Source organism: Mirounga leonina, unplaced genomic scaffold, assembly GCF_011800145.1.
Source record: "Mirounga leonina isolate KUSES-001 unplaced genomic scaffold, KU_Mleo_1.0 Mir_366, whole genome shotgun sequence".
Classification (NCBI taxonomy): Eukaryota; Metazoa; Chordata; class Mammalia; order Carnivora; family Phocidae; genus Mirounga; species Mirounga leonina.
This window is the reverse complement of record NW_023270709.1, coordinates 1617174-1643695: the sequence shown is the minus strand read 5'-3', so window position 1 is coordinate 1643695 and position 26522 is coordinate 1617174. Positions and strand designations below refer to the sequence as shown.

General features: G+C 54.5%; 1 protein-coding gene across 10 annotated transcripts in view; it reads left to right on the top strand.

The window, feature by feature from the left end:
- DDR1 (discoidin domain receptor tyrosine kinase 1) overlaps positions 1-19177 on the top strand; it is a 48739-nt gene extending 29562 nt beyond the window's left edge. For 6 of the 10 annotated variants that reach the window (XM_035030643.1, XM_035030642.1, XM_035030640.1 and 3 more), the window contains 17 exons: positions 8682-8823; positions 8913-9015; positions 9222-9450; positions 10824-10971; positions 11204-11312; positions 11767-11953; positions 12058-12304; positions 12825-12920; positions 13033-13184; positions 14028-14193; positions 15251-15361; positions 16486-16730; positions 16904-17031; positions 17292-17510; positions 17988-18222; positions 18773-18922; positions 19037-19177. In XM_035030643.1, the coding sequence (XP_034886534.1) occupies positions 8682-8823; positions 8913-9015; positions 9222-9450; positions 10824-10971; positions 11204-11312; positions 11767-11953; positions 12058-12304; positions 12825-12920; positions 13033-13184; positions 14028-14193; positions 15251-15361; positions 16486-16730; positions 16904-17031; positions 17292-17510; positions 17988-18222; positions 18773-18922; positions 19037-19177 (2808 nt within the window). Of the gene's footprint in view, positions 1-4332; positions 4368-5753; positions 5920-6620; positions 6869-8681; positions 8824-8912; positions 9016-9221; positions 9451-10823; positions 10972-11203; positions 11313-11766; positions 11954-12057; positions 12305-12824; positions 12921-13032; positions 13185-14027; positions 14194-15250; positions 15362-16485; positions 16731-16903; positions 17032-17291; positions 17511-17987; positions 18223-18772; positions 18923-19036 lie in introns of those variants that run through there. The other 4 variants (XM_035030645.1, XM_035030650.1, XM_035030647.1 and 1 more) reach the window with 4 other exon arrangements.
- Positions 19178-26522: the final 7345 nt, after the last annotated feature.

Below are 26522 nucleotides of genomic sequence, written 5' to 3'. Positions count from 1 at the left end.
CTGGGAAAATAATGATGGCTAAGACCCTCCAGTGTAGCTTTGGCTATAGAGTCAAAAGGATTCGGGTTTGAATTCCAGATCTGCCAGTTGTTACGTCTGTGTGTGGGCATTATTTGACTTCTCTTATTCTGTTTCTGCCCCAGTAAAAGTGGGCATATATCAAAATGCCACATCACAGAGCTGTGGCGAGGGCCAAATGAGATGACTCAGGAAAGTGCTGAGGGCAGAGCCTGGCCCTAGCAAGGCTCATTAATCAGCAGCAAGATCAGGAAGAGGCCAGGGGCTGCTGACAACAGAAGAGAGAAAGGGAAGATTCTGAGATTCTGTCTATAAATGACAATATTCCTGAAAAATGGCTATCAGGATATTTCACCCCAATGACACCTCCTGCGACCCTAAGCTTCCACTCAGCCTTTCTCCTGCCTCCTTCCCTGTCTGCCCTCCCAGGCGCAGGCTGGAATCTCTTGCCCTCCAGGCTTTCACGGCTTTCTCTGGTAAGTAGTGTTGGTCACCCGGGAAGCGAGCGCCCCCTGTAGCCGTTCTGTTCATTACAGGGACCACGAGCCTCACAAGAGAGTCTGAGGAGAGGGAGTTTCCAGGGGAAGCAGCGCTCAAGACGCTCAGGCGTCTAGTCTAGCCTCACAGAGGCTGTTCTGGATCCCCTCCTAGTTCCCTCCCACTTCTGGAAGAGAGAGGCAGAGGAATTTAGGAGAGGTCCTGGGTGGGAAGCAGCAACTTGCCTCAGATGAGGCAAGTTACAACCTCTCCAGGCCCAGTTCCCCTTTCATGAAGAGCCCCGCGCCACCCACCTCAAATGCTCCAGAGGAGACAACCAAATGATAGGTGAAAATACCAGAAAAATATCTAGCATGTGCACTGCTTTCCTGTAGAATCTCAGCATTTTCTCATGGCATTCCTGGCTGGGGACGAGGAGGGGGTGTGTGAAACACTGGCTAGATGTGGACAGGATGCCATGGGATCAACCCATCCCTCCCCCTCAGCTGTTGCTCTGCCAGATGCTGCCAACACGCCACTTCCAGAAACCACCTTTAAAATCTAATCATGCCATCGCCCAGCTCAATATCCCAAGGCCCTTCCTCCTCACCTTCGGAATAAGCCAAACTACTAATGTGATTACCTCACCTCACTCTGCCTCTCTGGGTTTACTCACCTGGGCAGACCCTGTCTTCCAGTCACAGCTGCATTCTCACATAACCATGTTCATGCCTCCCTTCTTCGGCCAGGACTGGCCCTGCCTCATCCCTGCAAATCTCTGTCTGACTTAAGGCCCAGTTCAAGCTCCAACTCCTCCATGAAGTCTTCCTTGACCTTGACTCAGGAGGACCTGGGCTGCTCCTCCCCTGGGTTTCCTCAGCCCCTTCCACCTCCAGGTAGAGCACGGGTGATGCTATCTTCTGTGATTATAGACATACACACATACACACACACATATGCATATACATGTCTGGCTCCCCCTCTAGACTGTAAATGCCTGGAGGGCATGGAGTGGGTTGTGTTCCTCACTGTATGTCTCATAGTGCTTACTTTCAGGGCCCTGCCCCGCACAAACCCTTAGTAACTATGGAATCAGCTGGGATGTGGAACTCAGAGACACAGGTGACACGGTGAGGGAGCAGCACAGGTAGATCATGTTAGTGGAGTTTGGCTGGTTGCTTCCGTGAAAAGGGCCTGTGCTTTTCAGATGCCATCTCATAATATCACAGCAGACTCCAGGGGCAGGTATTATCCTGTCCGTCTTACTGGTGAGAGAACTGGGATGTAGTAGGATGCAGCTCGAGAAGCTAGATGTGAGTGGCAAGGTCAATCCTCGCCTCTGAGAGGCCGAGCCTCGCTTTCTCCCCTCCCCATTTGGTACTCTGCTTCCTCCCAGCGCTGTGAGAGGCCTGGTGACTACCTCCCTCCCTGCCCCACCCCCTCCCAGCCTAATCCGTTACCTTCAGCTTTGAGGATCATATTTTCCAAACTAAGGATTGGCGTACACTGTCTGACAAGGACATCTGATTTCAGAGCTGACAGGTCAGCATATGTCTGAAGTTGGGGCCGTTCTTGAAAACTGAGGGTGTTTTCCGGAAAATCCTGAGAGAAGGAAGTGGATTGTTAGGGACCCAGAAGGAGGCCTCCAAAGGACTGCAGCCAGTCAATGCTACTCTCTCGTCCCTTGCCTGGATTTTCCCCCCTTGGCAGGACCAGACGCCCCCTGCCTAAGTAAGCCCTGGGCCACAGCTAGCCAATGCTGCTTCCCCCCCTGCTGCCTCCCTCATCCCCCTTTGTCTGGGGTCTCTTTGTCTGGGGTCTCCCTTTGGTTCACTTTTGAAGTCCTCTGCCCCCTCCCCGCCTTTCTTTTGGCCCGGCGGCTCCCTCCCTCTCCGCGGGGCCGCGAAGCTCGGGGGAGGGGCGCGGGGCTGGGTTGCCATGGTCACGTCGAAGGCGGCCGCAGCTGGCCGGGGCAGCTGCTCCCAGCCCGGGATAGGCGGACAAAGCCAGGCGCCTTGGCAGCCCCGGACCTGGAACCCCGAAGGCCTGAGGGGGGGGACTGGGACCCAGGAGAACCCTGAGCTGGAGGTGAGAGCGCAGACTGGGAGGACAGCAGTGGGGACTGGAGCTGGGCCCACCCCTCTCGGGGAGGGACCAGGTGCTCTGGGCCTGTGGTGCGGGAGGAAGGCAGCCTGGCCACAGCAGGAGGCCAAGGAGGCCAAGTGGAGTTGGGGGCCATGGTGCCGCAAATGGGCTGAGGGGCTAGGATGTCCCCAAAGGGAGGTATGGGGCCTCCGTGTCCTGTCGCCCAGAAACAGGTTCGGTTCAGCCATTAGGCCTGTCTCCTCTGGTCCGTCCCTCAGTAGCCCCTTCCTTTCCTAGCCTCTTACACTTGTCATCTCCCTCTGTGTCTTCCTTTCAACCCCTGTGCCTCAGTCTCCCTCCTCTTCCCCCATCTCTTGGTTTCACTCCAACCCCTTCTTTTCTCCTTTGCCCTTGTTTATTGTCCCCTCGGTCTCTCTGCCACCTTTTAGGCCTCCTCACTTTCCTGCCCTACTTTCTGAGTGCCCCCCTCCTCTGTCTCCACTCCAGTTAGCTTCTCTGTCCAGCTCTCTTCTCCCCAAGTCTCTGTCTCCCTCCTTCCACTGTGTGTGCCTTTATCCCCATCCTGCCCCCATTCCTTTCTGTGACCCCTAGTCCCCCCCACCCCTCCTCTGAGTTCCATCCCCACTGTGCCGTCATTCCCCACCCCCAGGCTGCCCACCGCTGAGCTGTCTCATTTTCCCCCCCATACTATGTCATCTCTCCCTCCTCCTTCCACTTCTGGGCCTCAGTTTCCCATTTGTACTTGGTGGTATCAAGGCCTGACTCCTGGTTGTGGCCTTGCCACCGCCCTCCCCCCCCAGTCAATTCTCATTCTCTCCAGCTGCTGACCCGGCCTGTTTGCTCCAGAGGCAGCTGCATCTCTTGGGAAGGGAACTGCAGCTAGTGTGTGTGGGCCCTTCTGGTCCATCCCCCCTCTCACTGGTCCTGTGGGCTTCCTTGCAGTGACCGGGTGGTCTGCAGGCCTGAAGCTGCTGCTCTCTCCTACGTGCCTCTTCTCACGTTTTTTGAGCTCTTTCCCCTCCTCTCCTTCCTGGGGAGCAGGAGACCATTGGCTTGAAGGGGAGGGGAGAAGCTGGAAAGGCAGGCATGGATGTGGGAGGGGTGGACCGTCCTTTGGGGGCTCAGGAAGACACAGGGGTCCCTGGAGTTGGGAGTGATGCAGCTGATATGGGATGGGCTCTAGGGCCAAGAAAAACTGTGTGGACACTCTCAGCCTTTGGCACTGCTCTAGGGGCCCCTGGATAGCTGGGATTTCCCTCTCTGGCCCCTGGGAATCTCGGCTCCGAGCCCCACATTCCAGGCGGCTCCAGCCTCCTTTCCACTGTCACTTGACTCCGCTGGGCCCCAACCCTGCATCCCTCCCACTCCTCCAGCTTTGGGCTGGGGCGAGGTGGGCATCACCGACGAGGAATTTCTCCTGGGGGAGACCAGGGGACAAGAGTTTCAGGATTCTATGGTTTCCTCTACTCTCCCCACTGGACCCCTCTGTCTGGCCCCGCCATGCCACCTGGCCCGGGAGCGTGGGCCTGGGGTGTGGAATGTCCCAGTGGGATGTGAGGGGCTGTCGCTCCTTCCCTGAGGCTTCTGGAAGCAGCCCAGCCCGGTCTGCCAGCCCAGGGTTCCTCCGAGCACAGTCCCTGGAAGGAGGGGTCGAGAGTCTGCCCAGGTGAGGTTACTGGGGAAACCTCGGCCCCACCCCCGGCCTGGCTCCACCCCCGGCCCAGCCTCTCCAGGGCCCAGATTCCCCAGCGGCTGTCTCCAGAGGGGTACGTGCTCTTGGGAACCCCTGGGGTTTTGTCGGCGGAGACGGTGGGAAGTGGCAATTCTCCGAGTGACCGTGGGGCTGTTTATTAATGAGTCCCTTAGCAGTTGGGCGTGCTGGGATTGGTGTGTCCTTGGTGGTTTGGAGCTCTTGCCCATACCGAGGGCCAACTTCTTCCTGGTAGTACTTTTGTGTACTTGTCTGGTTGGGACGTCGTGTTTCTTTCTTGGGACTGTTGTTGGGACTGTACGTAGGGTGTGAGTTGATGTCTGCTGTGAGGTGCAGTGGGGTGGGGATCTGCAGTGGACTCAGAGATCTTTCTGAGCCAGTGATGTTGATAGGTGGCTGACAGGTGTGGATGTGGAGAGATGGTGGCCTGAGGCCGAGTGGAGTGCAACACCTCCCACCACAGCTCCTCTGTCCTGCCCACCTCACCCAGCCTCCTTGCCCATCTTCTCTGGGACTCCTGTTCCTGGTCCTTTTGGGCTGTGTCCAGTTTTCTCTTTGTCTCTATCCCCCACAACCCCCTCACCTTATCCAGGCCTATGCCTGCCAGTGGTCAGAGCCTTGACGTCACCTGGGCCCAAGGGAGGCTTGCCCTGAGGACTCCCGGGCCTTGAGCCGGGAGCCCAAGGGAACCTGGGTCTTGGAGTCTGGGCTGCAGGGTCCTTGAGAGGACTGGGGGATGGAAGGTAGAAGTAGAGAGAGAATGGGGCTAGGAGAGAATGGGGGACCATCAGGCTCTGGGGCAATCTGGGCTGGGGTGTAGAGGACAGGAGGCCAGAGGGTGCCAGAGAGAAGCAAAGGTTGGTGGTGTGAAAAGTGTGAGGCTGGGGGGCCTGGTTGGACAGGTGAGCCCTGCTCCCTTCCTCCATCCAAACTTCTGCTGCTGGGCTGGGCACCGGGCCTGTGGGAACCTGCTCCTTCTCTGTGCCCTGGGGCTGCCCCCTTCACCTCCCTCTCCAGGAACTGAGCCCAGAAAGGGGGAGTAGGGAGGGGGCCATCTCCTCACGGGGCCTGGATATGTGGGAGGCCCCAAGCGGGGCCTCAGCTTCGGCTGTTCCCTTTAGTGGGGACCCTGGGGCCTGGGGGTTGGGCCGCGGGTAGGCGGAGGGGGCTGGGCGCACAGTGTCGAGGGGACCGCGGGGTGGTTTCCTGGGGGAGGCCGGGGCGCGCGGGGGAATGCGGGGTGGGCGTGGCGGGCGGAGCGGAGCGCGCGGCCGGGAGGGCGGCGCCGGGCGTGGGAGCGGCGCGGACGACGCGGGCCGGGAGGGGGAAGGGCGGCGACCCGGGCAGGCGGGCGGAGGGCGGCGGGAGGGGGAGCCGGGCTTGGGGGGAGGCGGCGCCTGGGCCCGAGCCGCCCCAGCCCTGGCTCCTCTCCCCGGAACAGGCCCCCGACAGCTGCTCGCGGGAGCCGCCTCCCGACACCCGAGCCCCGCCGGCGCCTCGCGCTCCCTGCTCCTGGCTCCCTGCGCCTCCCCCGCCCCTCGCCCTGCCGCCGAGGAGGCCCCGCTCCCGGGTCGGACGCCTGGGTCTGCCGGGAACAGCGATGAGAGGTAGGGGGCGCGGGCGGAGGACCCCTGCGGGGCGGAGGGGCCGAGGCGGAGGCCGGGGGCTCCAGGGGAGGCTCGGCGGCCGGGCGAGGGCCTGGCGGCGGAGGCAGGACGCTCCCGGGCTGTTCTTGGTTGTCCAGCTGCGCCAAGTGTGTCCCTGCCTGAAAATGGGGGTGGGGGGGACCTCCCTGACCTCCGAGAAAGTGTGTTCCAGCATTGAGGAAGGACCCTTTACTCAGTGTGAAGGAACTGACACCCAGGAAGACAGGTGCTCTTGTGTGGCCCCGTTGAATCATCCCCTCGGGCCCCTGGAGAAGTGGGCCCGCTCTCCCAGCAGGCCAGTCCCTGTGGGCATCCAATCTGCTAAGTGCTAAGCCTCCACCCGGCCAGCTCCCAGTGGGACAGCCTGCCCTCAGCCCAGCAGAGAGAGGCACTGACACCCTAACCCGCCAGTGACAGCCTCTGGATGGTCAGTTGGTTCTGTCATGAGACTGGGCCACTGCCCAGTGAGCACCATCCTCAGTGTCCCACCCCCCCCTCCACAGCCCCCGCGGCCTGGCCGGGTCCCCTGCTGGCTGGACTTTCCTTCCCAGCACCCCTAGCCCCAGCCAATGCTTCAGGCACCTAGGTGCGTCCAGAGTGAGTGCTACAGTGGAGACAGGTGAAGGCTGAGAGTATGGGAAAATGGAGCCGTGCCTCTTTCTCATTGCCCGCCCAGCCACTGCCTTGACTTCCCTCTGGCTTGGTCTTGGTGTGTACTAGGCAGTGGGCCCCAGTTCTCTTGGGATCCTGTGCCTGAGAGCATGAGTGTGTGTGTCTCACAGTGTCCTCTAATCGCAGGAGCATGTGGTATCTGTCATTTCACGTTCACAGATGTCTGAAGATGGCTATTTACTAAGCGATGGCACTGGATTTTAAAGAAGGCCGACATGTGGATGGCGTTGATGTGTGCGTGAGTGTCTGTGATTGCCCCGGCTGGGGCGAATGTGTGTAACAGATTCAAGTTGGTGTCACATGTGTCTGTCTCTGAAAGTCTGTGGAGAGTGTCTGCGACAGAGGTGTGTGTGTGTGTGTGCGCGCGCGCGCGCGCGCATGCACGCGCCTGTGCACATGTGGGTGTGTATGCTACATCGAGCCCCAGTGTTTACAGTCAGCTCTGTAAGTTTGCATGGCTGACGTTTGTGTGTTGGGGGATGTGGGTGCACAGAGCTGTGTGGGTGGTGTTTGTGGGGGTGGGACAGGAGAGGGAAGGACCTGAAGCTGTGACCAGGTCCCTGCTTTGTAACGGGTTGAAACGGAGTGGAGTAGGGTAAGGCGGGGTGGGGTTGGGGTAGGCCTTCTCAGCCTGTCCTCTGTGTGTCTGACCCAGTGAGAGAGAAATAGGGTGACTGGAGTGTTGGAGGGATTGTCCCAGACATCTGTGTTTCTCTGCTTGGCTCTGTGCCGTGTACTTCTGAGCCTGCTCTATTTACCTCTTGCTTTGTGTTTCTCGCCCTGTCCCCCCCTGCCTCCTATCCTCTGCCTGTCTTTGTGTCTTTGCCCGGAGCTCCTCTCTCTCCGTCTGGCTCCGATGACTCATCTGGGATAGGCATGAAGGTTACCCAGGGGAACAAGGGCCCCGCTGTTCCCGGGAGAGGTGGGGGTGGAGAGCAGCACCCAGGAATTCCAGGCCAGCCGCCTGGGACCCTGCAGCCTGCTCCCCTGCACGTGGCTCCTGGACCTCCAAGGGACCAGGTGTGATGCTTCTGGTTCTAGCTCTTCTTTGATGCCTGGGTGCCCCCCGCAACTCAGTCAGCCCCCTCAGCTGCTGCTTCAGAGCTGTGGGGTCTCAGCTGCCTCTTACATTCCTGCCCTAGAGCATGATGGGAGCAGCTGGAGGAGGACAAAGGGATGGGGGAGTATCCCCCCACTCTTCCTACCTCCTGGGGTGACCTGGCCTCCCTGTCTTTAGACCCGCCCTCATCTCCAAGGCAACTCAGGCTTTTCCTCAGCGCTGGGCTTTTCCTTCAGAGGCAGCCACCTTGAGAAAGTGGGAACTGGGGGGACAGGATCTTATCTGGGTCTTAGGAAGGGAAGGCAGAAGGAGGAGAGCTGGGATAGGATGCTTTGGTAGATGCTGATGGCAGAGGTGGGAGAAGGACATGAGGGGTGGCACTAGGGGTTCCTCCGGATTCCAGGGCCTGGAGAACTCAGTGCAGACCTCCAAGAAGAGGCGAGGTCAGAACAGCTTCTCCTGCTGTTAGGGCTGCAGAGGGTAGATACCCAGATTCACAAGGAGATGCCAGTTGGAATGGTTTTAGGTAGTGCATGCCACTGGACCCCAGTGAAGAGCAGGGATTCCCAAATTTTCGTGGGCACAGATCACCTGGGGATTGTGTTAAAATGCAGATGCTGATTCTGCAGATCTAGGGGAGGGATGAGGTTCTGCCTGTCTCCCAGGTGCCCGCGTGCTGCTGGGGCTGCTGGTCCAGGGGTCACATTGGGCTTAGTGGGGCTAGAGGACAGTGAGATTGGAAAGCCCTGGGGTCCCCCACTTCTCTTAGCATTCTGGGATCGTAGGTGGGGTGGGTACCAGAGTTTAGCCCAGCATCTGGCACATGGCGAGCATTCTAACAATATAGCCGATGCTGTTAAGCGACTATTGGTGTTGTCACTTTACTCCTGTTCTTCCCAAAGCAGCCCATTCTGCCCGTCGGTTGTTGGCTGTGACTCGGGCCCCTGGACTGCCCTTTCACTTACCCTACCACTTGTTTGCTCCCCTGCAGAGATGCTGCCCCCGCCCCCTTAGGCCTGAGGAGTCAGGAGCTATGGGGCCAGGGGCCCTCTGTTCCCTACCGCTGCTGCTGCTGCCGCCGCTGCTCTTGGTGGCAACTGGACATGCTGATATGAAGGGACATTTTGACCCTGGTGAGAAGACTGGCTCCTGGGTCCCTGAGGATGGGGCTTGGGAGACAGAGCCAGGGGCCTTGACCCTCCGTATGCCTGTGTTCACCCAGCCAAGTGCCGCTATGCCCTGGGCATGCAGGACAGGACCATTCCAGATGGGGACATCTCTGCCTCCAGCTCTTGGTCAGACTCCACTGCGGCTCGCCACAGCAGGTAACTGGCACACCTGGGGGGCCGCTCTGGAGGGGGCTCCTGTGGGGCCTCTTCCTGCCCTTCCAAGTCCTCTGCCCAAGCCCAGGGGCTTCTGGGAGGGCCAGTGCCAATGCAACCCCACCCCCCATTGTGAGGGGCTGTAAATACTAGAGACAGAGGCAGACCGGATGTTCTTTGTGACCTCTTGCCACCCCCCCCCCCCCCAGGCTGGAGAGCAGCGACGGGGATGGGGCATGGTGCCCTGCAGGGCCGGTCTTTCCAAAGGAGGAAGAGTACCTGCAGGTGGATCTGCGGCGGCTGCACCTGGTGGCTTTGGTGGGCACCCAGGGGCGGCACGCGGGAGGCCTGGGCAAGGAGTTCTCCCCCAGCTACCGGTTGCGTTACTCCCGGGACGGCCACCGCTGGATGGACTGGAGGGACCGCTGGGGTCAGGAGGTGAGGCTGGCATGGGCAGCCCCCAGGGAAGGTTGGCTCTCCTCTTGCCCCCAGCTATACTGTAAATGCCATCTGTCCAGCGATGACTTTCCCAATTTATACCCTCTCTAGCCCAAGCCTCTCTCTTGAGCTCCATGTCATGTTGCAAACATGACCACCTTCTGGGCGTTTACACCTGGATGTCTAAAGGGCATCTCAAACCTACCATAAACTTCCCAAGCTGAATTTGAATCCCATTCCAACCCCAAACCTGCTCCTCCCCCAGCTCAGACCAGTTGCTCAGGCCACAAGCTAGGATGATATCGCCGATTCCTCTGGTCTCTCACTCCCTACTTCCAAAGCACCAGCAAGGGCAGTCTGTTCTACCTCCACATTTCCTGAATCCAGCCCCTTCTCACCACCGCCACCTCTACCACCCAAGGCCATGCCCACACCATCCCCAGCTTAGATGAACATGCTGGCCTCCAGACTGTTCTCCCTGCTGCTGTCTGTTCCCACCTGAAGTATCTCCACCTCGAGGCTACATCCACTGTACCTGAGAAAATGCAAATCAGATGAGGCACACCAGGCCCATAACCCTCCACCGGCTTCCCACTCTGCCAGAACAAGAGCTAAGCTCCTTCCGGGGTGCGGAAGCTTAGCCTGGCCTGGCTCTTGTCCGCCTCCCGTACTCCTCTTTCCTATATTCTTGCTCCACTTGGGCCCACTGGCTTTCTTGCTGTCCCTGGAACAAGCAAGGGTTCGTCCCACAGCTTTAGGAGTACTTGCTGGTCTCTGTGCCTGGAGAGCTTCTCCCCCAGATGTCCCCAGGTTCTCCTTCCACTCAGTTCTCCTCTAGATGTCACCCCCTCAGAGTGCCCGCCTCTCCCTGCTTCAGCCCCACACACTGCCTCTGGCTCTTCACAGTGGTTTCTCTCCGTGCGGTGTGGGGAAGGGGGAGGGCGGGAGGCTTGCCACTGAGAATGCGCGTGGCTGGCATGGGGTGAGCACTCAACCAATGCCTGCTGAGCAAACAGAGAGGATGGGGTGAGGGGAGAGGGGGAAGGCCGCAGCACAGGTGTGGAGCTGTGAGGACTGGGTAGAATCCGCACACGGCAGGGTGGGTGGCTTAGAGACAAATGGAGACAGGCGGTGCTCGAGGCTGACTGGAGGCTGAGGACAGACCGTCCGGCTGAGAGATGTGTCGGAGGTCTTTGCTGCAGCCTCTCATTTTAGAAATGCCTGGCTGTACCCCATAGCCCTGTATGCTCAGCACCAGCCTTCATGAGTCTCCTTGGGCCACTGTGTGCTGGGCAGGGGGACAGCGGCTGACTGGGAAGTGAGGTCCAACCCGGAGCCTTTCCCACTCACCCACCCTGTTTCCTGGGCCACAGGTGATTTTAGGTAATGAGGACCCTGGGGGAGTGGTGCTGAAGGACCTTGGACCCCCCATGGTGGCCCGGCTGGTTCGCTTTTACCCCCGGGCTGACCGGGTCATGAGTGTCTGTCTGCGGGTGGAGCTCTATGGCTGCCTCTGGAAGGGTGAGTCATTCAGACCCCCGAGAATTCGCTTCCTGGGCTGGGGCCAGGGGAGAAGGGCCTCCAGGATCCTCTTTCTCCTGTTGAGAAGCTGTCACTCTGAGTGAGGGGGTGCCTGGCCAACTTGGTCTCCTCCATGCCCGTGGGCCTGTCTGGGGACACAAAAGGGGACTGATGCAAGGGAGCGGGAGGGAGGCTTCCTGCCTAGAACACCCCTCCTCCTACCCCGCCCCAGACGGACTCCTGTCTTACATGGCCCCCGTGGGGCAGACGATGTACTTATCTGAGGCGGTGCACCTCAATGATTCCACCTACGATGGACACACCACACATGCTGTTGGCGGGTAAGAGAGGCCGGCCCTGCAGGGCCTGAGCCTGGGGTGGGAGGAAGGGTGTAGTGGGTGGGGTCAGGGGCCTGGGCAGTGAGATGCAAGAACTGGGGAGAGGGATGGGTTAGGTGGGGCCTTGGAGACATAGGATCAGGATTGAAGGGTAGCAAGGTGACTACTAGCTCATGTGACACTTGGTGCGAATTCGAAAAAGGCACGCCTTTGCTAAGACACATCTGTTGGAAACCGTCACGGTAAATGTACACACCATAGGTTGCATGGTGCTCCCTAGAGGTGGTGCCTTCCTGCAGCCTGCAGCCGCAAAGGACCGAGCTAGTCCCTGGGGGTGGGAAAGAGAGAGCCACTGGGGGTTGGGGCAGGAGGTCTAGGCTGGGGGTGGCAGAGCACATGGAAGGGTGACACTCCTTTCTCTCCCACCCTCCGCTTCCTCTGCTCCCCTGCTCTCCAGGCTGCTGTACGGAGGTCTGGGTCAGCTGGCAGATGGTGTGGTGGGGCTGGATGACTTCAGGAAGAGCCAGGAGCTGCGGGTCTGGCCAGGCTACGACTACGTGGGGTGGAGCAACCACAGCTTCCCAGGTGGCTACGTGGAGATGGAGTTTGAGTTTGACCGGCTGAGGGCTTTCCAGGCCATGCAGGTAAGCGCATCGGCTCTTCTGAGACCAGGGTGGTTGCTCCTGGGGTGCTCACCTGGGCTCTCCTGGCCTTGACCCTGTGTTCCATCCTCCCTTCCCCCCCCCAGGTCCACTGTAACAACATGCACACCCTGGGAGCCCGCCTGCCTGCTGGGGTGGAATGTCGCTTCAAGCGGGGCCCTGCCATGGCCTGGGAGGGGGAGCCTGTGCGCCACGCCCTGGGGGGCAGCCTGGGGGACCCCAGAGCCCGGGCTGTGTCCGTGCCCCTGGGCGGCCGCGTGGGCCGCTTTCTGCAGTGCCGCTTCCTCTTTGCTGGGCCTTGGTTACTCTTCAGCGAAATCTCCTTCATCTCTGGTAAGCCCCTGGTCTATGCCCAATCCTCAGCCTCTGGGATTGCCAACCTGCAGGATGCCAAAATATCCACTCCTGGCACCAGATCTATCTATCACTCGTGAGACTTCCCAATCAGGGATGCCCTGAATAATCGGAACGCCTCCCTACTCCTTTCCCCATCCCTGTCTTGCTTCATGAGCCCTTCACTCATGACTGATACTGAGCCAGTAGGACAGTGTCGGCTATAAAAATCCTGAAGTACTCTGTGCTGGTTGAGGAATAACTTCTTCTCCGGCCTCCTGATACCCCAGATCCCCACCTGGGGCTCTCTCCATGGGAATCCTGTATCTCCTCACAGTCCAGCAACTAAAAACTTTGACATCCACACCAGCCCGGCCCCTCCCCTTCAGATGGGCTGGTACACACACTGAGTATCACCCCTGCTCCTGGTGGTAGAATTCCATAGGTCTCCTGCAAGTAGCTTCCCTTTGGTCCCTCTTCCCTATCTGACTCCCTCCTTTCTTCTCATCCTTCCCAACAGATGTTGTGAATGACTCCTCTCCAGCCCTGGGGGGCACCTTCCCGCCGGCTCCCTGGTGGCCACCTGGCCCACCTCCCACCAACTTCAGCAGCTTGGGTGAGCAGCCCGGGGCCTCCTCCCGGACCAGTGGGGCCTGTGCTGCCATTCGTCCCTGGGGCCCCCCAGGGTGGGAAGCTTCCTGCGGTTCTGACTCCCCTGTCCCTGCCAGAGCTGGAGCCCCGAGGCCAGCAGCCCGTGGCCAAGGCTGAGGGGAGCCCAACTGCCATCCTCATCGGCTGCCTGGTGGCCATCATCCTGCTGCTCCTGCTCATCATCGCCCTCATGCTGTGGCGGCTGCACTGGCGAAGGCTCCTCAGCAAGGTGCGCGGGGCGGGGCCTGGGGGCCTGGGCGGGGGCAGGCGGGGGAGCGGGTGTGGGGAGTGAGGCCAGGCCGACGCCAATGTGTGTGGGAGCCCCTGCGTCAGTTTGGGTCCTGCGGGGACCACAGAACACAGTCTAATTAGAATAATCAGAGGCGGGCTTAGGAAAGTGACAGGTTGCAACGGAGCGGGCAGCCTTATGGAAATCGCGAAGAGTAGTGCAATTCCCACAGAACTGTTACCGCCCGTGGGCTGTGGGCATGCAAGATGAGAGGAGGGAAGTTACCAGAACCTGGAGTGGGTCTGGGGAAAGGCTCCTTGAGAAGAGCAGTGGACTTGGCTTCAGGGATACAGTTAGCCTGAGTCCACCTCTCAGGGAGGGGCTGGGAGACTAATCACTCTGACCTTATTCCCTGCCTGCCCAACACACTCCTCTCCGGCCAACCCAAACCGAGCCTGTTGATTCAGTCCACACTGGTCAACCTCTTGGGGCAGAAGCTGGATGGGAAGCTGGGAGAGTGGAGCTAGAGGGGCAGAGAGGAGCTATAGAGGAAGAAGCCAGGCACACTCCAAGCCCTTGCCTTCCTGGCGAGGGTTGGGTGGTGGTGAGATGCATGAAGATTGATGATTCTAGAACTATCTGGTCAGATTTGGGTGGGAATCCCACTGTGGGACATCAGGGGACTCACCTACATGCTCTTGAACCTCTGTTTCTTTACCTATGAAACAGAGTTAACAGTAGATACCACTATGCGACTGTTGTGGGGACTGACGGGGAGAAGGGGAACTTGGCATTTAATGAGCTGGAATCATGTGCAGTTAACATTCCCATTCCCGTGACAAGGCCGAGCGCCGGGTATTAGAAGAGGAGCTGACAGTCCATCTGTCTGTCCCTGGGGACACCATCCTCATCAACAACCGCCCAGGCCCTCTTGAGCCACCCCCTTACCAGGAACCCCGCCCTCGTGGGAATCCGCCCCACTCTGCTCCCAGTGTCCCCAACAGCTCTGGTAAGACCTGCCTTGTTCTAGTCCCACCTCCATTCTCTGCTTATTTTCTTATTGTATCCCTTTTCCTCTCTGTTTTCATTCTCTTCTTTTCCTGTCTTTCCAATTTCAACTCATTTCCTTATTTCTGTGTCCCTGGTCACCACACTCTATATCACTCCCATGTCCCTACCATATAATTTCTCTCAAGAATTTTCCATGTATTACCCCTAATCCCTGTCTCTGTGTCCCATACACATCTCTCTCTCTTCTTTGTTGTGCCCTCTCGTTGTGTCTTCCTGGCCCCTCTCCTTTCTCCTAGACTTGCCATGTTCATTCCATTCATCAATCTATCCATCCATCCATCCATCCCTCCATCCATCCATCCATCCATCCATTATCCATCCTTCTATCCATATTAATACATCCATTCATCCATCTGTCCATCCATTCCTCTATCCACCATCTGACCCTTTATCCATCATCCATCCATCCATAAATATCCATACATCCGTTCATCCTTCTATCATCCATCCATCCAACCACCCATCCATCTTCTATTTATCTGTCCATCCATCCATCCCACCATCTGTCCTCTTTCTATCCATCTATCCATCTATTATCCATCCATGTTCATACATCCATTCACCTATTCATCCATCTGTACATCCATCCATCCACCATCCAATCACTCATCCATCATCCATCTATCCATATATATTCAAACATCCATTTGTTTATCTCTCCATACATCCATCTATCCATCCATCCACCATCCAACCATTCATCTATCATCCATCCAGCCATCCATATATATTCATCCATGCATTTGTCTATCTGTCCATCCATCCATCCAACCATTCGTTTATCATCCACCCATCTACCCATCCATCTGTCCATCCCTTCATTCATTATTCATCCAGCTATCCAGCACTCTCCAGATCCTTGTTTTATCCTGTCCCTGTCTCTCAGTACATTCATTCCCATCAGCCCTGGTCTTGCCCTGTTCCAGGTCTCCCTGTCTGTCTAGCCTTGAGTCTCATCCCTTCCCCGTGTCTCCCCTCCCTCCTTCTCCCGACAGCGTTGCTGCTCTCCAATCCAGCCTACCGCCTCCTTCTGGCCACTTACGCCCGTCCCCCTCGGGGCCCCGGCCCCCCCACACCCGCCTGGGCCAAACCCACCAACACCCAGGGTAAGCCCCTCTGCCTCTAGGCTCCTCCAGGCTCCCCAAACCTCTACTGGGGCAGGGAAAAGTCCTCACACCTTGCACTCCCTCTCTCCCTGCTGTGGCCTCTTTTGCTCTCCTGAGCTCCCAAGGAGGAAGCTCTTATGCCCTTAGCTATCCTCTGCTGTGCTTGTTCCTTCTTAAAGCCTTTCCCTTGAGCAGAGGAGCAGAAAGCTCACTGGTTCTCAGCTCTGTCCTCCTCCTCCTCATCCACCCCATCTTTTCTGCTCTCCAGAGCCAGAGAGGAGGTTGCTGTGCTGACCCCAGGTTCTCTTGTAACTCCTCCTTTGTTTCCCCTCTCTCTAGAGCTGCGAGGAGGAGGGCCTCTCACCCTGGGTGCTTGCCCTCTCCCCCCATGCGCTCTCTCTCTGCAGTCCCAGAGGTGAAGGCTCACACCCTGCCCTTCCTGTCTGCTCCTCTTCTCCTTGGTGTTGCCTTCTCTCAGTGTTGCTGCTTCCCCAGGGCTAAGAGGGGACAGCTCTGCTTCCTCTCCTCTGTCTGTAGATTTCTTGTTGTCCTGGCTGTGAGGAACTGTCCCCCTCTCCCCCTTTCTGTGTGCCCCTGTCTCTGCTTGTCTTTGAACTTGGACTGTTGGGTCAGGGAGGGTTTGGGTAACCACGGCAGGGAGGAACCAAGGCTGATAGTGTGTGTGGGGGGGTGCGGGTAGGTAGAACAGCCAGGTGAGCAGGAGGGGCCGGCGGCAAGTGGGACAAGGGTTTGGAAAGTAGGGGGTGACCAGATGACTGGCACCATCCTTCTTCTGATGGTGGGTAGAGGAATTCCTCTTCCAGTCAAGACTTCTGTCATGGTCTCTTGGGCTGTGCTGGGATCCCTAGAAAACAGACTTTATGACATTCTTTGTTCAACCATTTCCATTGCCTTAAACTCTGGAACAGCTCACTCTCGTCTCACACCAGCGTCTTCTCTGGTTTGAGGTTGGAGGGTAGGATACCAAGAAGATGGAGGGTAGACCTAGTCTCTCACCCAACTGGGAGACAGGGGGCCTTTGGGAGGCTAGGGTGTGGAGAACCATGGCTCTCGGGGGCTGCTCCTGATGCCTCGTCTTGTCTTCTTTCCCCTCACCCCTCCAGCCTGCAGTGGGGACTATATGGAGCCCGAGAAGCCGGGTGCCCCGCTTCTGCCCCCACCTCCCCAGAACAGCGTCCCCCATTATGCCGAGGCTGACATTGTCACCCTGCAGGGTGTCACCGGGGGCAACACCTATGCTGTGCCCGCGCTGCCCCCAGGGGCTGCCGGGGATGGGCCTCCCAGAGTGGATTTCCCTCGGTCTCGGCTCCGCTTCAAGGAGAAGCTTGGCGAGGGCCAATTTGGGGAGGTAAGGAGGATCCCTGCCCAGCTATCGGTAGAGTCTCGACTATCTGGGGCTCTGACGCCATGCCCATACATCCCCATCGGTCAGAACCTGTCATCCATGACTGTGTTATCCCAGCTGACCTTGTGACCTCAGTGAACCATGTGACTTTCTAACAAACGAGCTTCTTTCCCCAGGTGCACCTGTGTGAGGTAGAGAACCCTCAAGATCTGGTCAGTCTTGATTTCCCCCTTAATGTGTGCAAGGGACACCCTTTGCTGGTAGCTGTCAAGATCCTACGGCCAGATGCCACCAAGAATGCCAGGTGAGGTCCAGGGATGCTGTCTGGGGATAGGGAAGGGAGGCCATGAAGAGTGGGGAGCCATCAGGAGAGAAATATGGTAGAGGCCAACAGAGCGGGAGTGGCTGGGGAAGGAAGTTTCCATCTCAGGCTGATCTCAAGCCAGGTCTCAGTGTCACTAGTGAGTCAGCTTGTCTGCTGGGGTTAGGGCGCTGGTCTACATGGGCAGGAGAGAAAGTACAGATCAGCCCCTCAGTAGCCCTGCCACCTCCCTGCTTTCCTAGGAATGATTTCCTGAAGGAGGTGAAGATCATGTCGAGGCTAAAGGACCCAAACATCATCCGGCTCCTGGGCGTGTGTGTGCAGGATGACCCCCTCTGCATGATTACTGACTACATGGAGAATGGTGACCTTAACCAGTTCCTCAGTGCCCACCAGCTAGAGGACAAGGTGGCTGAGGGGGCCCCCGGAGACAGGGAGGCTGCCCAGGGGCCCACCATCAGGTACCCACTTGCCCAGGCTGGCCCTTCCCTGAGAGCTCCCTGGGGGGGGTTCCTCTCCCCTTGCTGCAACCTGGATCCAACATGGGATGGGGAGGCAGGTAGAGGTTCAGGAGGGTGGGGACTGGGATGAGCAATACATGGCCATGTTCATCTGGGAACTGAGGAGCAAAAGCCAGAAGTTACTACAGTGGGGTTGCTGAAGGGACCTGGCTTCCGTCAGGAATCTCCGTCTGCTCTCTCTCACCCTCACTGCCTGAGTTCAGACAACAAAGCAGCAGCTCCCTGGGTCAGATGAGCCAAACAAATGTTGAGTGGGCACCTACCCCTGGCCTGTACATGGGCATTCCATCTCTGCACCAGGAGTGGATGTGGCCCGGTCCCAGGGAGTGGGCCCCACCTTGTCTCCTAGGAATCTGTGAGGTGGGGATGAGTCTGGGACAGCCCCCAGTGACCCTGTCTTGTTGGCTCCCTCCTCAGCTACCCCATGCTGCTACATGTGGCGGCCCAGATTGCCTCGGGCATGCGCTATCTGGCCACACTCAACTTTGTGCATAGGGACCTGGCCACAAGGAACTGCCTGGTTGGGGAAAATTTCACTATCAAAATCGCTGACTTCGGCATGAGCCGGAACCTCTATGCTGGGGACTATTACCGCGTGCAGGGCCGGGCGGTGCTGCCCATCCGGTGGATGGCCTGGGAGTGCATCCTCATGGTGAGAGGCCCTGAGAGAGGTGGGCGGGGCAGGGCCGGGCAGGGGCACACTGGCTGCTCCGTGGTCCCAGTCAGTCACTTGCCTTCGGGGCTGCAGTTCCCTCACCCCTGACTTGAGGGTTGGGCCAGTGCTCTGTGAGGTCCCCTCTGGCTCTAGGGAGCAGAGAAAGCAGGGAGGAATGGTATGATGGGAAAGGGCCCAGGAGCCAAGAGTGGGTACAAGGGCTGGAGTCAGGGAGCAAGAGAGGTTAGGGGAGACAGGAGGCTAGAGATAAAAAGGCAGGAGTTGGGAGAGAATCAGGACCAGAAGATGAGGGTCGGGGTGGAGAGGAAGGGTGGGTAGAAGAGGGAAGAGGTCAAGGAGAGGACTGGAGCCTGAGAAAGTAGACAGAGCCCAAAGGAGGGAGGAGCAGGCTTGCTGGGAGGGGACCAGCCAGGGGGAGTCGGGCCGGGAAAGTGCTGAGTGGACGTGGAGCTCCCTGTGGGGAGGGGAGGAGGGTCTGTGTTGCCTGATGTCTTTCTCCGCCTTTGTTGCTTTATCCACACACCAGGGCAAGTTTACGACTGCAAGTGACGTGTGGGCCTTTGGGGTGACCCTGTGGGAGGTGCTGATGCTCTGCCGGGCCCAGCCGTTTGGGCAGCTCACTGATGAGCAAGTCATCGAGAATGCAGGGGAGTTCTTCCGGGACCAGGGCCGGCAGGTCAGAGCAGAGGAGAGGGAAGTTAGGGTTGTGGGTCTGGGAGGGCCAGAGCCTATCATCTTGGGGACTAAAGAACATTTGTTCCCTGCCTTTTGTCCACGCTGTCTAATGCAGGTGTACCTTTCTCGGCCCCCTGCCTGCCCGCTGGGCCTGTATGAGCTGATGCTTCGGTGCTGGAGCCGGGAGCCTGAGCAGCGACCACCTTTTTCCCAGCTACATCGGTTCCTGGCAGAAGATGCGCTCAACACGGTGTGAATCACACCGAGCTGCCCCTTCCTCAGGGAGGATTCAGGCAAAGCCAGAGGCAATAAACAAGAGGATTTTAATGGCACCCCCACTCAATTCCCTTGCCCCGACCCCCCTTCACCTCTGAAGGAGACGCAGTGTGACCATAGGTGGGCTGGGCCTACCAGGGAGCTGACGCCTTCCCTTCCCGGGACATACTCTCACGCCCCCTTCCTGCTCCTCTCCTAGAAGCCTCTGCCACCCACCCAGCTGGCCCTGTGGATGGGATCCTCTCTGACCTCTTCTAGCCATCCCTGGTGGGGGGCGGGGAAGATGGGGGCACATATAGGGCAGACACTGGATAAGGCCTATTGGAGCACCTGGGCCCCACTGGACAACACTGGTTACTAGAGAGAAGGCTGTGGCCTCCCCAGCCTCTCTCTCCTTCCGTCGCACACTGGATCCCACGGCTGAGAATCTGGGGATTGAGGAGGACAAGAAAGGGAGAAAGATGTTCCCTTGTGCTAACTCCTGGAATTGTCCTTGGCTTTGGTTTCTCCCTCCTCCATCCCCTGAAACACTGGACCTGGGGGTGATCCCTGTCCCCCACCCCCAGCCATCCCCACTTCCCACCTGCTGTGTTGTAGCTAGAACTTCTCTAAACCTGTATGTTTCTGTGGATTAAATACTGGGATTAGGGGGAAAGAGGGAGCAATGGCCTGCGGCCTTGGGGTTGGACATCTCTGTTGTAGCTGCCATATTGGTTTTTCTATAATCACTTGGGGTTTGTACATTTTTGGGGGGAGAGACACAGATTTTTACACTAATATATGGATCTAGCTCAATGCAGTTTTAATATCCTGCACTAGGCAGGTAATAATAAAGGTTGAGTTTTCCACAGCTGTGAGTGGGTTTCTTGGGGTTTTGGTAAAATCTGCTTCCTGTGTCTGCTCCCAATTCATTTCCATTTCCTTTCTTCTCCTTTCTTCTCCCCATTCCATTTCCTATCGTGTATCTTGCCCAGCACAGTGTTCTGTCTATAAGCCAGGCCCTTGCCTGTGGGACCTCAGGTCCTACATGAATGTGTGAACTTTGTCAACTCCAGTGGGAGCTCTGCAGGAAGCTTGGAGGGGGCTGAATTAGGCTAGATGTCTTAACCTTGTTTGACCCATGGATCCCTTTGGCAGACTAGAGAGGTCTACTTATTCCTCCTCAGAATTGTTTTAAAACGTGTTACACACACACATACACACACGTGTATATCTCATATGATCACAGAAGAGATCAATGGAAAGAGTTTACTAAAATGTTAAAAAAAATCACACAGTAACCTATGTGTTTTTAAAATATATTTAATAACAATATCTAGCAGGAGGTGTAATAACTACTACTATCTCCAAATAGTAATAAGCATAAAAGATACTCAATACTCGGAGATTTCTACAAAGGTAGTGGATACAAACAGAGCTGCGGTGTCTCAGTGACAAGTCCCAGGCCCTGCTAATACTACTGGGGGTTTTGCTCATATTCATACTTGGAGGACATGCTAAATTTCTGTTAGAGGTTAATAAAAATGGAGCTGTAAATTTTTTGGGCCCTAATTCTAAGACCCCCTTCAAGGGTCTGGAAGTCCCAGGCAGAGAATCCTTGGATTTGGCTGATAAGATGTACAGATGACCCAATAGGTGGGAGCTATTTGGATGGGACCCAGAATCAAGAGCCTAAATTATTTCAGAGCTTTGGAAGGATGAACCACAACCACCAACGGAGCATTTAACAGAGTTTAAATTGGTTGGGGAAAAAATCACTTGCAAGTATTGGAAAAGGCAGACCTATCTTGATGGAAGTTCACGTGAAATAAAGACCCTGGGGTCTTGGCTGATGATATTCACAAAATGAGCCAATTGGATAATGAGGATACCAATAAAGGTAATCTGTTGTATTAAAAACCCCTTGGGATCCAGGTTATAGATCTAAAAGTCCTGCTGAATCCTATGTGAGTCCAACCACTGTGACCCAGGTGTTTTTTTTTAATTTAATTTTTTTTTTAATTTTTATTATGTTATGTTAGTCACCATACAATACATCATTAGTTTTTGATGTGGTGATCCACCATCCATTGTTTTCATATAACACCCAGTGCTCCATGCAGTACGTGCCCTCCTTAATACCCATCACCGGGCTAACCCATCCCCCCTCCCCCCTCCCCTCTAAAACCCTGTTTGTTTCTCAGGTCCATAGTCGCTCGTGGTTCATCTCTCCCTCCGATTTCCCTCCCTTCATTTTTCCCTTCCTTCTCCTAATGTCCTCCATGCTATTCCTTATGTTCCACAAATAAGTGAAACCATATGATAATCTGCTTGACTTATTTCACTTAGCATAATCTCCTCCAGTCCCATCCACGTTGATGTAAAAGTTGGGTATTCATCCTTTTTGATGGCTGAGTAATATTCCATTGTATATATGGACCACATCTTTATCCATTCATCTGTTGAAGGGCATCTTGGCTCTTTCCACAGTTTGGCTATTGTGGACATTGCTGCTATGAACATTGGGGTACATATGGCCCTTCTTTTCACTACATCTGTGTCTTTAGGGTAAATACCCAGTGTGACCCATGTTTTAAGACACATGTTGATGGGTCAGGAGTTTAGAGGCCAGAACCCAGAATGTGAACAACAGACTCAATGGCAGTGAGCTGAGAACTCCCAAAGCTCTAGACCTATGCAACCACCTGGAGTTCATTTGAACTTGTCTCAGAGTATTCAAACCTGCTCCTCCATGGGTTCCTGAGTCAGTGAATGGTGGTATCATCCACTTAGCTTCACATGCCAAAAATTTGGGGGCATCCCTGACACCCCTTCTCCTCACCTTCCAAGGCCAGCCTATCATGAAGCTCTGTTGATTTTGCTTCCCAGATTTCCCTTAAATTTGTCATTTCTCTGGGCAGAAGACATGAACAGACATTTTTCTAAAGAAGACATCCAAATGGCCAACAGACACATGAAAAAGTGCTCAATATCGCTTGGCATCAGGGAAATCCAAATCAAAACCTCAATGAGATACCACCTCACACCAGTCAGAATGGCTAAAATTAACAAGTCAGGAAACGACAGATGTTGGTGGGGATGCGGAGAAAGGGGAACCCTCCTACACTGTTGGTGGGAATGCAAGCTGGTGCAGCCACTCTGGAAAACAGTATGGAGGTTCCTCAAAAAGTTGAAAATAGAGCTACACTATGACCCAGCAATTGCACTACTGGGTATTTACCCCAAAGATACAAAAGTAGGGATCCGAAAGGGTACGTGCACCCCGATGTTTATGGCAGCAATGTCCACAATAGCCAAACTGTGGAAAGAGCCAAGATGTCCATTGACAGATGAATGGATAAAGAAGATGTGGTATATATATACGATGGAATATTATGCAGCCATCAAAAGGAATGAGATCTTGCCATTTGCAATGACGTGGATGGAACTGGAGGGTATTATGTTGAGCGAAATAAGTCAAACAGAGAAAGACATGTATCATATGACCTCACTGATATGAGGAATTCTTAATCGCAGGAAACAAACTGAGGTGGGGGGTGGGGTGGGAGGGATGGGGTGACTGGGTGATAGACACTGGGGAGGGTATGTGCTCTGGTAAGCGCTATGAATTGTGCAAGACTGTTGAATCTCAGATCTGTACCTCTGAAACAAATAATGCAATATATGTTAAGAAAAAAAAAAGAAGAAGAAGAAGAAGGTAGCAGGAGGGGAAGAATGAAGGGGGGGAAATCAGAGGGGTAGACGAACCATGAGAGATGATGGACTCTGAAAAACAAACTGAGGGTTCTAGAGGGGAGGGGGGTGGGAGGATGGGTTAGCCTGGTGATGGGTATTGAGGAGGGCACATTCTGCATGGAGCACTGGGTGTTATGCACAAACAATGAATCATGGAACACTGCATCTAAAACTAATGATGTAATGCATGGGGATTAACATAAGAATAAAAAAAAATTTGTCATTTCTCTTCATCTCCATCACCATCCTGGCACATGCTACCTCCATCTTGCCCGGACCACTGCAGTAGTCTCCCAGGTTCTATTCCTGCTCTTTTCTGATTTGTTTTCAGCTGCAGCCAGACATAAATCTGACCCCGCTACTTTATTTCAAATCCTTTAATGGCTTCCTGTTGACCTTAGAATAAAGAACAAAATCTTCCTGACCACGTTTGCTCCCCTCGTTCCTTCAGCATCCTCCCCCAATCTGTCCTTTATACACTACTGGCCTGCTTTCAGTTCCTGCAACTGGCCACAGTCCCTCCTGCCATGGCCTTTGCAGAATCTTGTTTCCCTCCCTGCTGTCTTTGCCTTGCTAAGCCCTGCTTGCCCTTCAGCAATCTTCCCCAACTTGGCCAACCAGATCAAATCCCCTCTTGCTGCTCTCAGGCACAGGACTTTCTTCTTTGTAGTAGTTACTACAGGCGTGATTTTTTTTTTTTTTAAGAAAATAATGAATAACAATAGTATTTACTGGGCACCTACTACGTTCTAGGACCATACTTATTACATATTATGTCTTATTTAATACAACATATGAAATAGGGGTGCCTGGGTGGCTCAGTCGTTGAGCGTCTGCCTTTGGCTCAGGTCATGATCCCGGGGTCCTGGGATCGAGCCCCGCATCGGGCTCCCTGCTCAGTGGGAGGCCTGCTTCTCCCTCTCCCACTCTCCCTGCTTGTGTTCCTGCTCTCGCTGTGTCTCTGTCAAATAAATAAATAAAATCTTTAAAAAAAACAACATGTGAAATAATTATTGCCATTTCACAGAAAAGAAAACTTAATTGGCTTTTTAAAAAGATTTTATTTTTATTTTTGCGAAAGAGAGAGCGCACGAGTGGGAGGGGGAGGGGCAGAGGGAAAAACAGATCCCGCTGAGCAGAGAGCCCAATGCGAGACTCTGATCCCAGGACCCTGAGATCATGACCTGAGCCTAAGGCAGACGCTTAACCTATGAGCCACCCAGGCGCCTGAAAACTTACATGTTTTAAGCAACTTGCTCAAGGCCACACAGCCAGGAAACTGCAAAGCTGGTGAGAAGCAGCTGGTAGGCTCCTGGCTCTCTATTCTTTCTCTCCAGGATGCTGCCTGAGGGGAAGAGGTTATGAACTCTCCATCACAGGTTGGATAATCCTATGTCGGGAAGCTCCTAGGAGCCCAGGCTGATTATCCTGCTCCAGAAACTCAGCCTGTTCCTGACATCAGACAACTTGCGCCCATTCACTGCATCCCTTCAAGCAGGAGAATCTTTGATCATAGAAACAGTCTGTATCTGCATGATCCAATAGGTAGCCACTAGCCACACGTGACTATTGAGTACTTGAAACGGGGCTAATGTGGCTGAGGAACTGAATTTAAAATTTTAGTTAATTTAAATTTAAATAGCCACAGGTGGCTAGTGGCTCCTATTCTGGACGGGGTAGCCTTAAAGATTTTTCTCTACACTGCAGGGTCTCCCCAGCTTCCCTTTGCTTGCTCCTGTCAAAATGAAGCATATGACCTATTTCAGTTTTACACACACATAAAAGCTTCTTACAAAGATGGCACTGAACTAGGCATGCCATTTTGTAATCTGCTTTTCTCCACCTCGTGATAGGTTGTACATAGCTCAGCCACTATGCAGTGTCCTAAGTGTTGCCAGTATTCTACATTGTTGCAATGACCCACATTTTATCTAACCAACTCCCCATGATGGACATTCCGGCTGTTTCCATTGTTTTCATAATACAATAACAGACACACATAAATATCTTTATAATATCTTATAAATATCTTTGCATGTATATCTCTGTATCCATGTGGGAGAACTTCAGTATGATACATTTCTAAAGGTGGAGTTGGTAGGTCAACCGGCAGTTACATTAAAATAACTGGTACATACTGCCAAAGCCCCCTTAAAAAGGTGTGACTATGTCGACTTTCAAAAAAAGTATATGAGTACTTATGCTCCTATGCGGTGACAACATCCAGGTTGTCAATTGCCCCCCCCCTTTTTTTTTGCTAATCAGATATTTTACTGTTTCTTTAATTTACTTTTCCTTAATTACTGGCGATGATGAGAGCTTTTTCATTTGCTTATAAACAATTTATATTTTTTTCTGTTTATTGCCTGTTACATTTTTCTACAATCTTTCGATTCTGTTCTTTTTCTTATTGCTTTGTAAAAGCTCTTTGTATTGTCTATTTTGTCAAATATTTCTTCCAGACTAATTTGTCTCTTATTAGGTTAGCCATAAATAAGCTTTGTCAGTTTTGTGTCATCCTTGAGGATTTTATGCACCGACTGTTAAAGAAACGGAAAAACAAAACAAACATGGGTGAGCGTAACAGAGTCTTACACAGTTCTTGCCATTTTGGTCCGTGGTCCCTCACATGTACTTCAAATCCCAGCTTCGGGATTTTCTAGATGAACGATTGGGGGCAAATTTCTTAATCTCACTAGGCTTTGGTCTTCTAGTCTGCAAAGTGGGAATAATAAAACTTACTTTATAGGAACTTGGGGATATTTGTAGCTCTGGCTTTGGCTTAAGACGTTCCCTTCCCTTTTCCTGCAGTAGCCTCATAAATCAAATCAGACCCAACAACTGGTTTCTTTAAAAAATTGTATTTATTAGAATCTTCGAAAAAAACGGGGTGGTGGGAGCACGGTGGACGTGGCAATTAAGACTGAGTACTAAAGTTGAAAATAGAGCTACCATATGATCCAGCAATTGCACTACCCCGAAGATACAAAAGTAGGGATCCGAAAGGGTATGTGCACCCCGATGTTTATAGCAGCAATGTCCACAATAGCCAAACTATGGAAAGAGCCAAAATGTCCATCGACAGATGACTGGATAAAGAAGATGTGGTATAGGGGCACCTGGGTGGCTCAGTCATTAGCGTCTGCCTTCGGCTCAGGTCATGATCCCAGGGTCCTGGGATCGAGCCCCGCATCGGGCTCCCTGCTCCGCGGGAAGTCTGCTTCTCCCTCTCCCACTCCCCCTGCTTGTGTTCCCTCTCTCGCTGTGTCTCTCTCTGTCAAATAAATAAAAAATCTTAAAAAAAAAAAAAAGATGTGGTATATATATACAATGGAATATTATGCAGCCATCAAAAGGAATGAGATCTTGCCATTTGCAATGACGTGGATGGAACTGGAGGGTATTATGCTGAGCGAAATAAGTCAAACAGAGAAAGACATGTATCATATGACCTCACTGATATGAGGAATTCTTAATCGCAGGAAACAAACTGAGGGTTGCTGGAGTGGTGGAGGGTGGGAGGGATGGGGTGGCTGGTGATGGACACTGGGGAGGGTTTGTGCTATGGTGAGCGCTGTGAATTGTGCAAG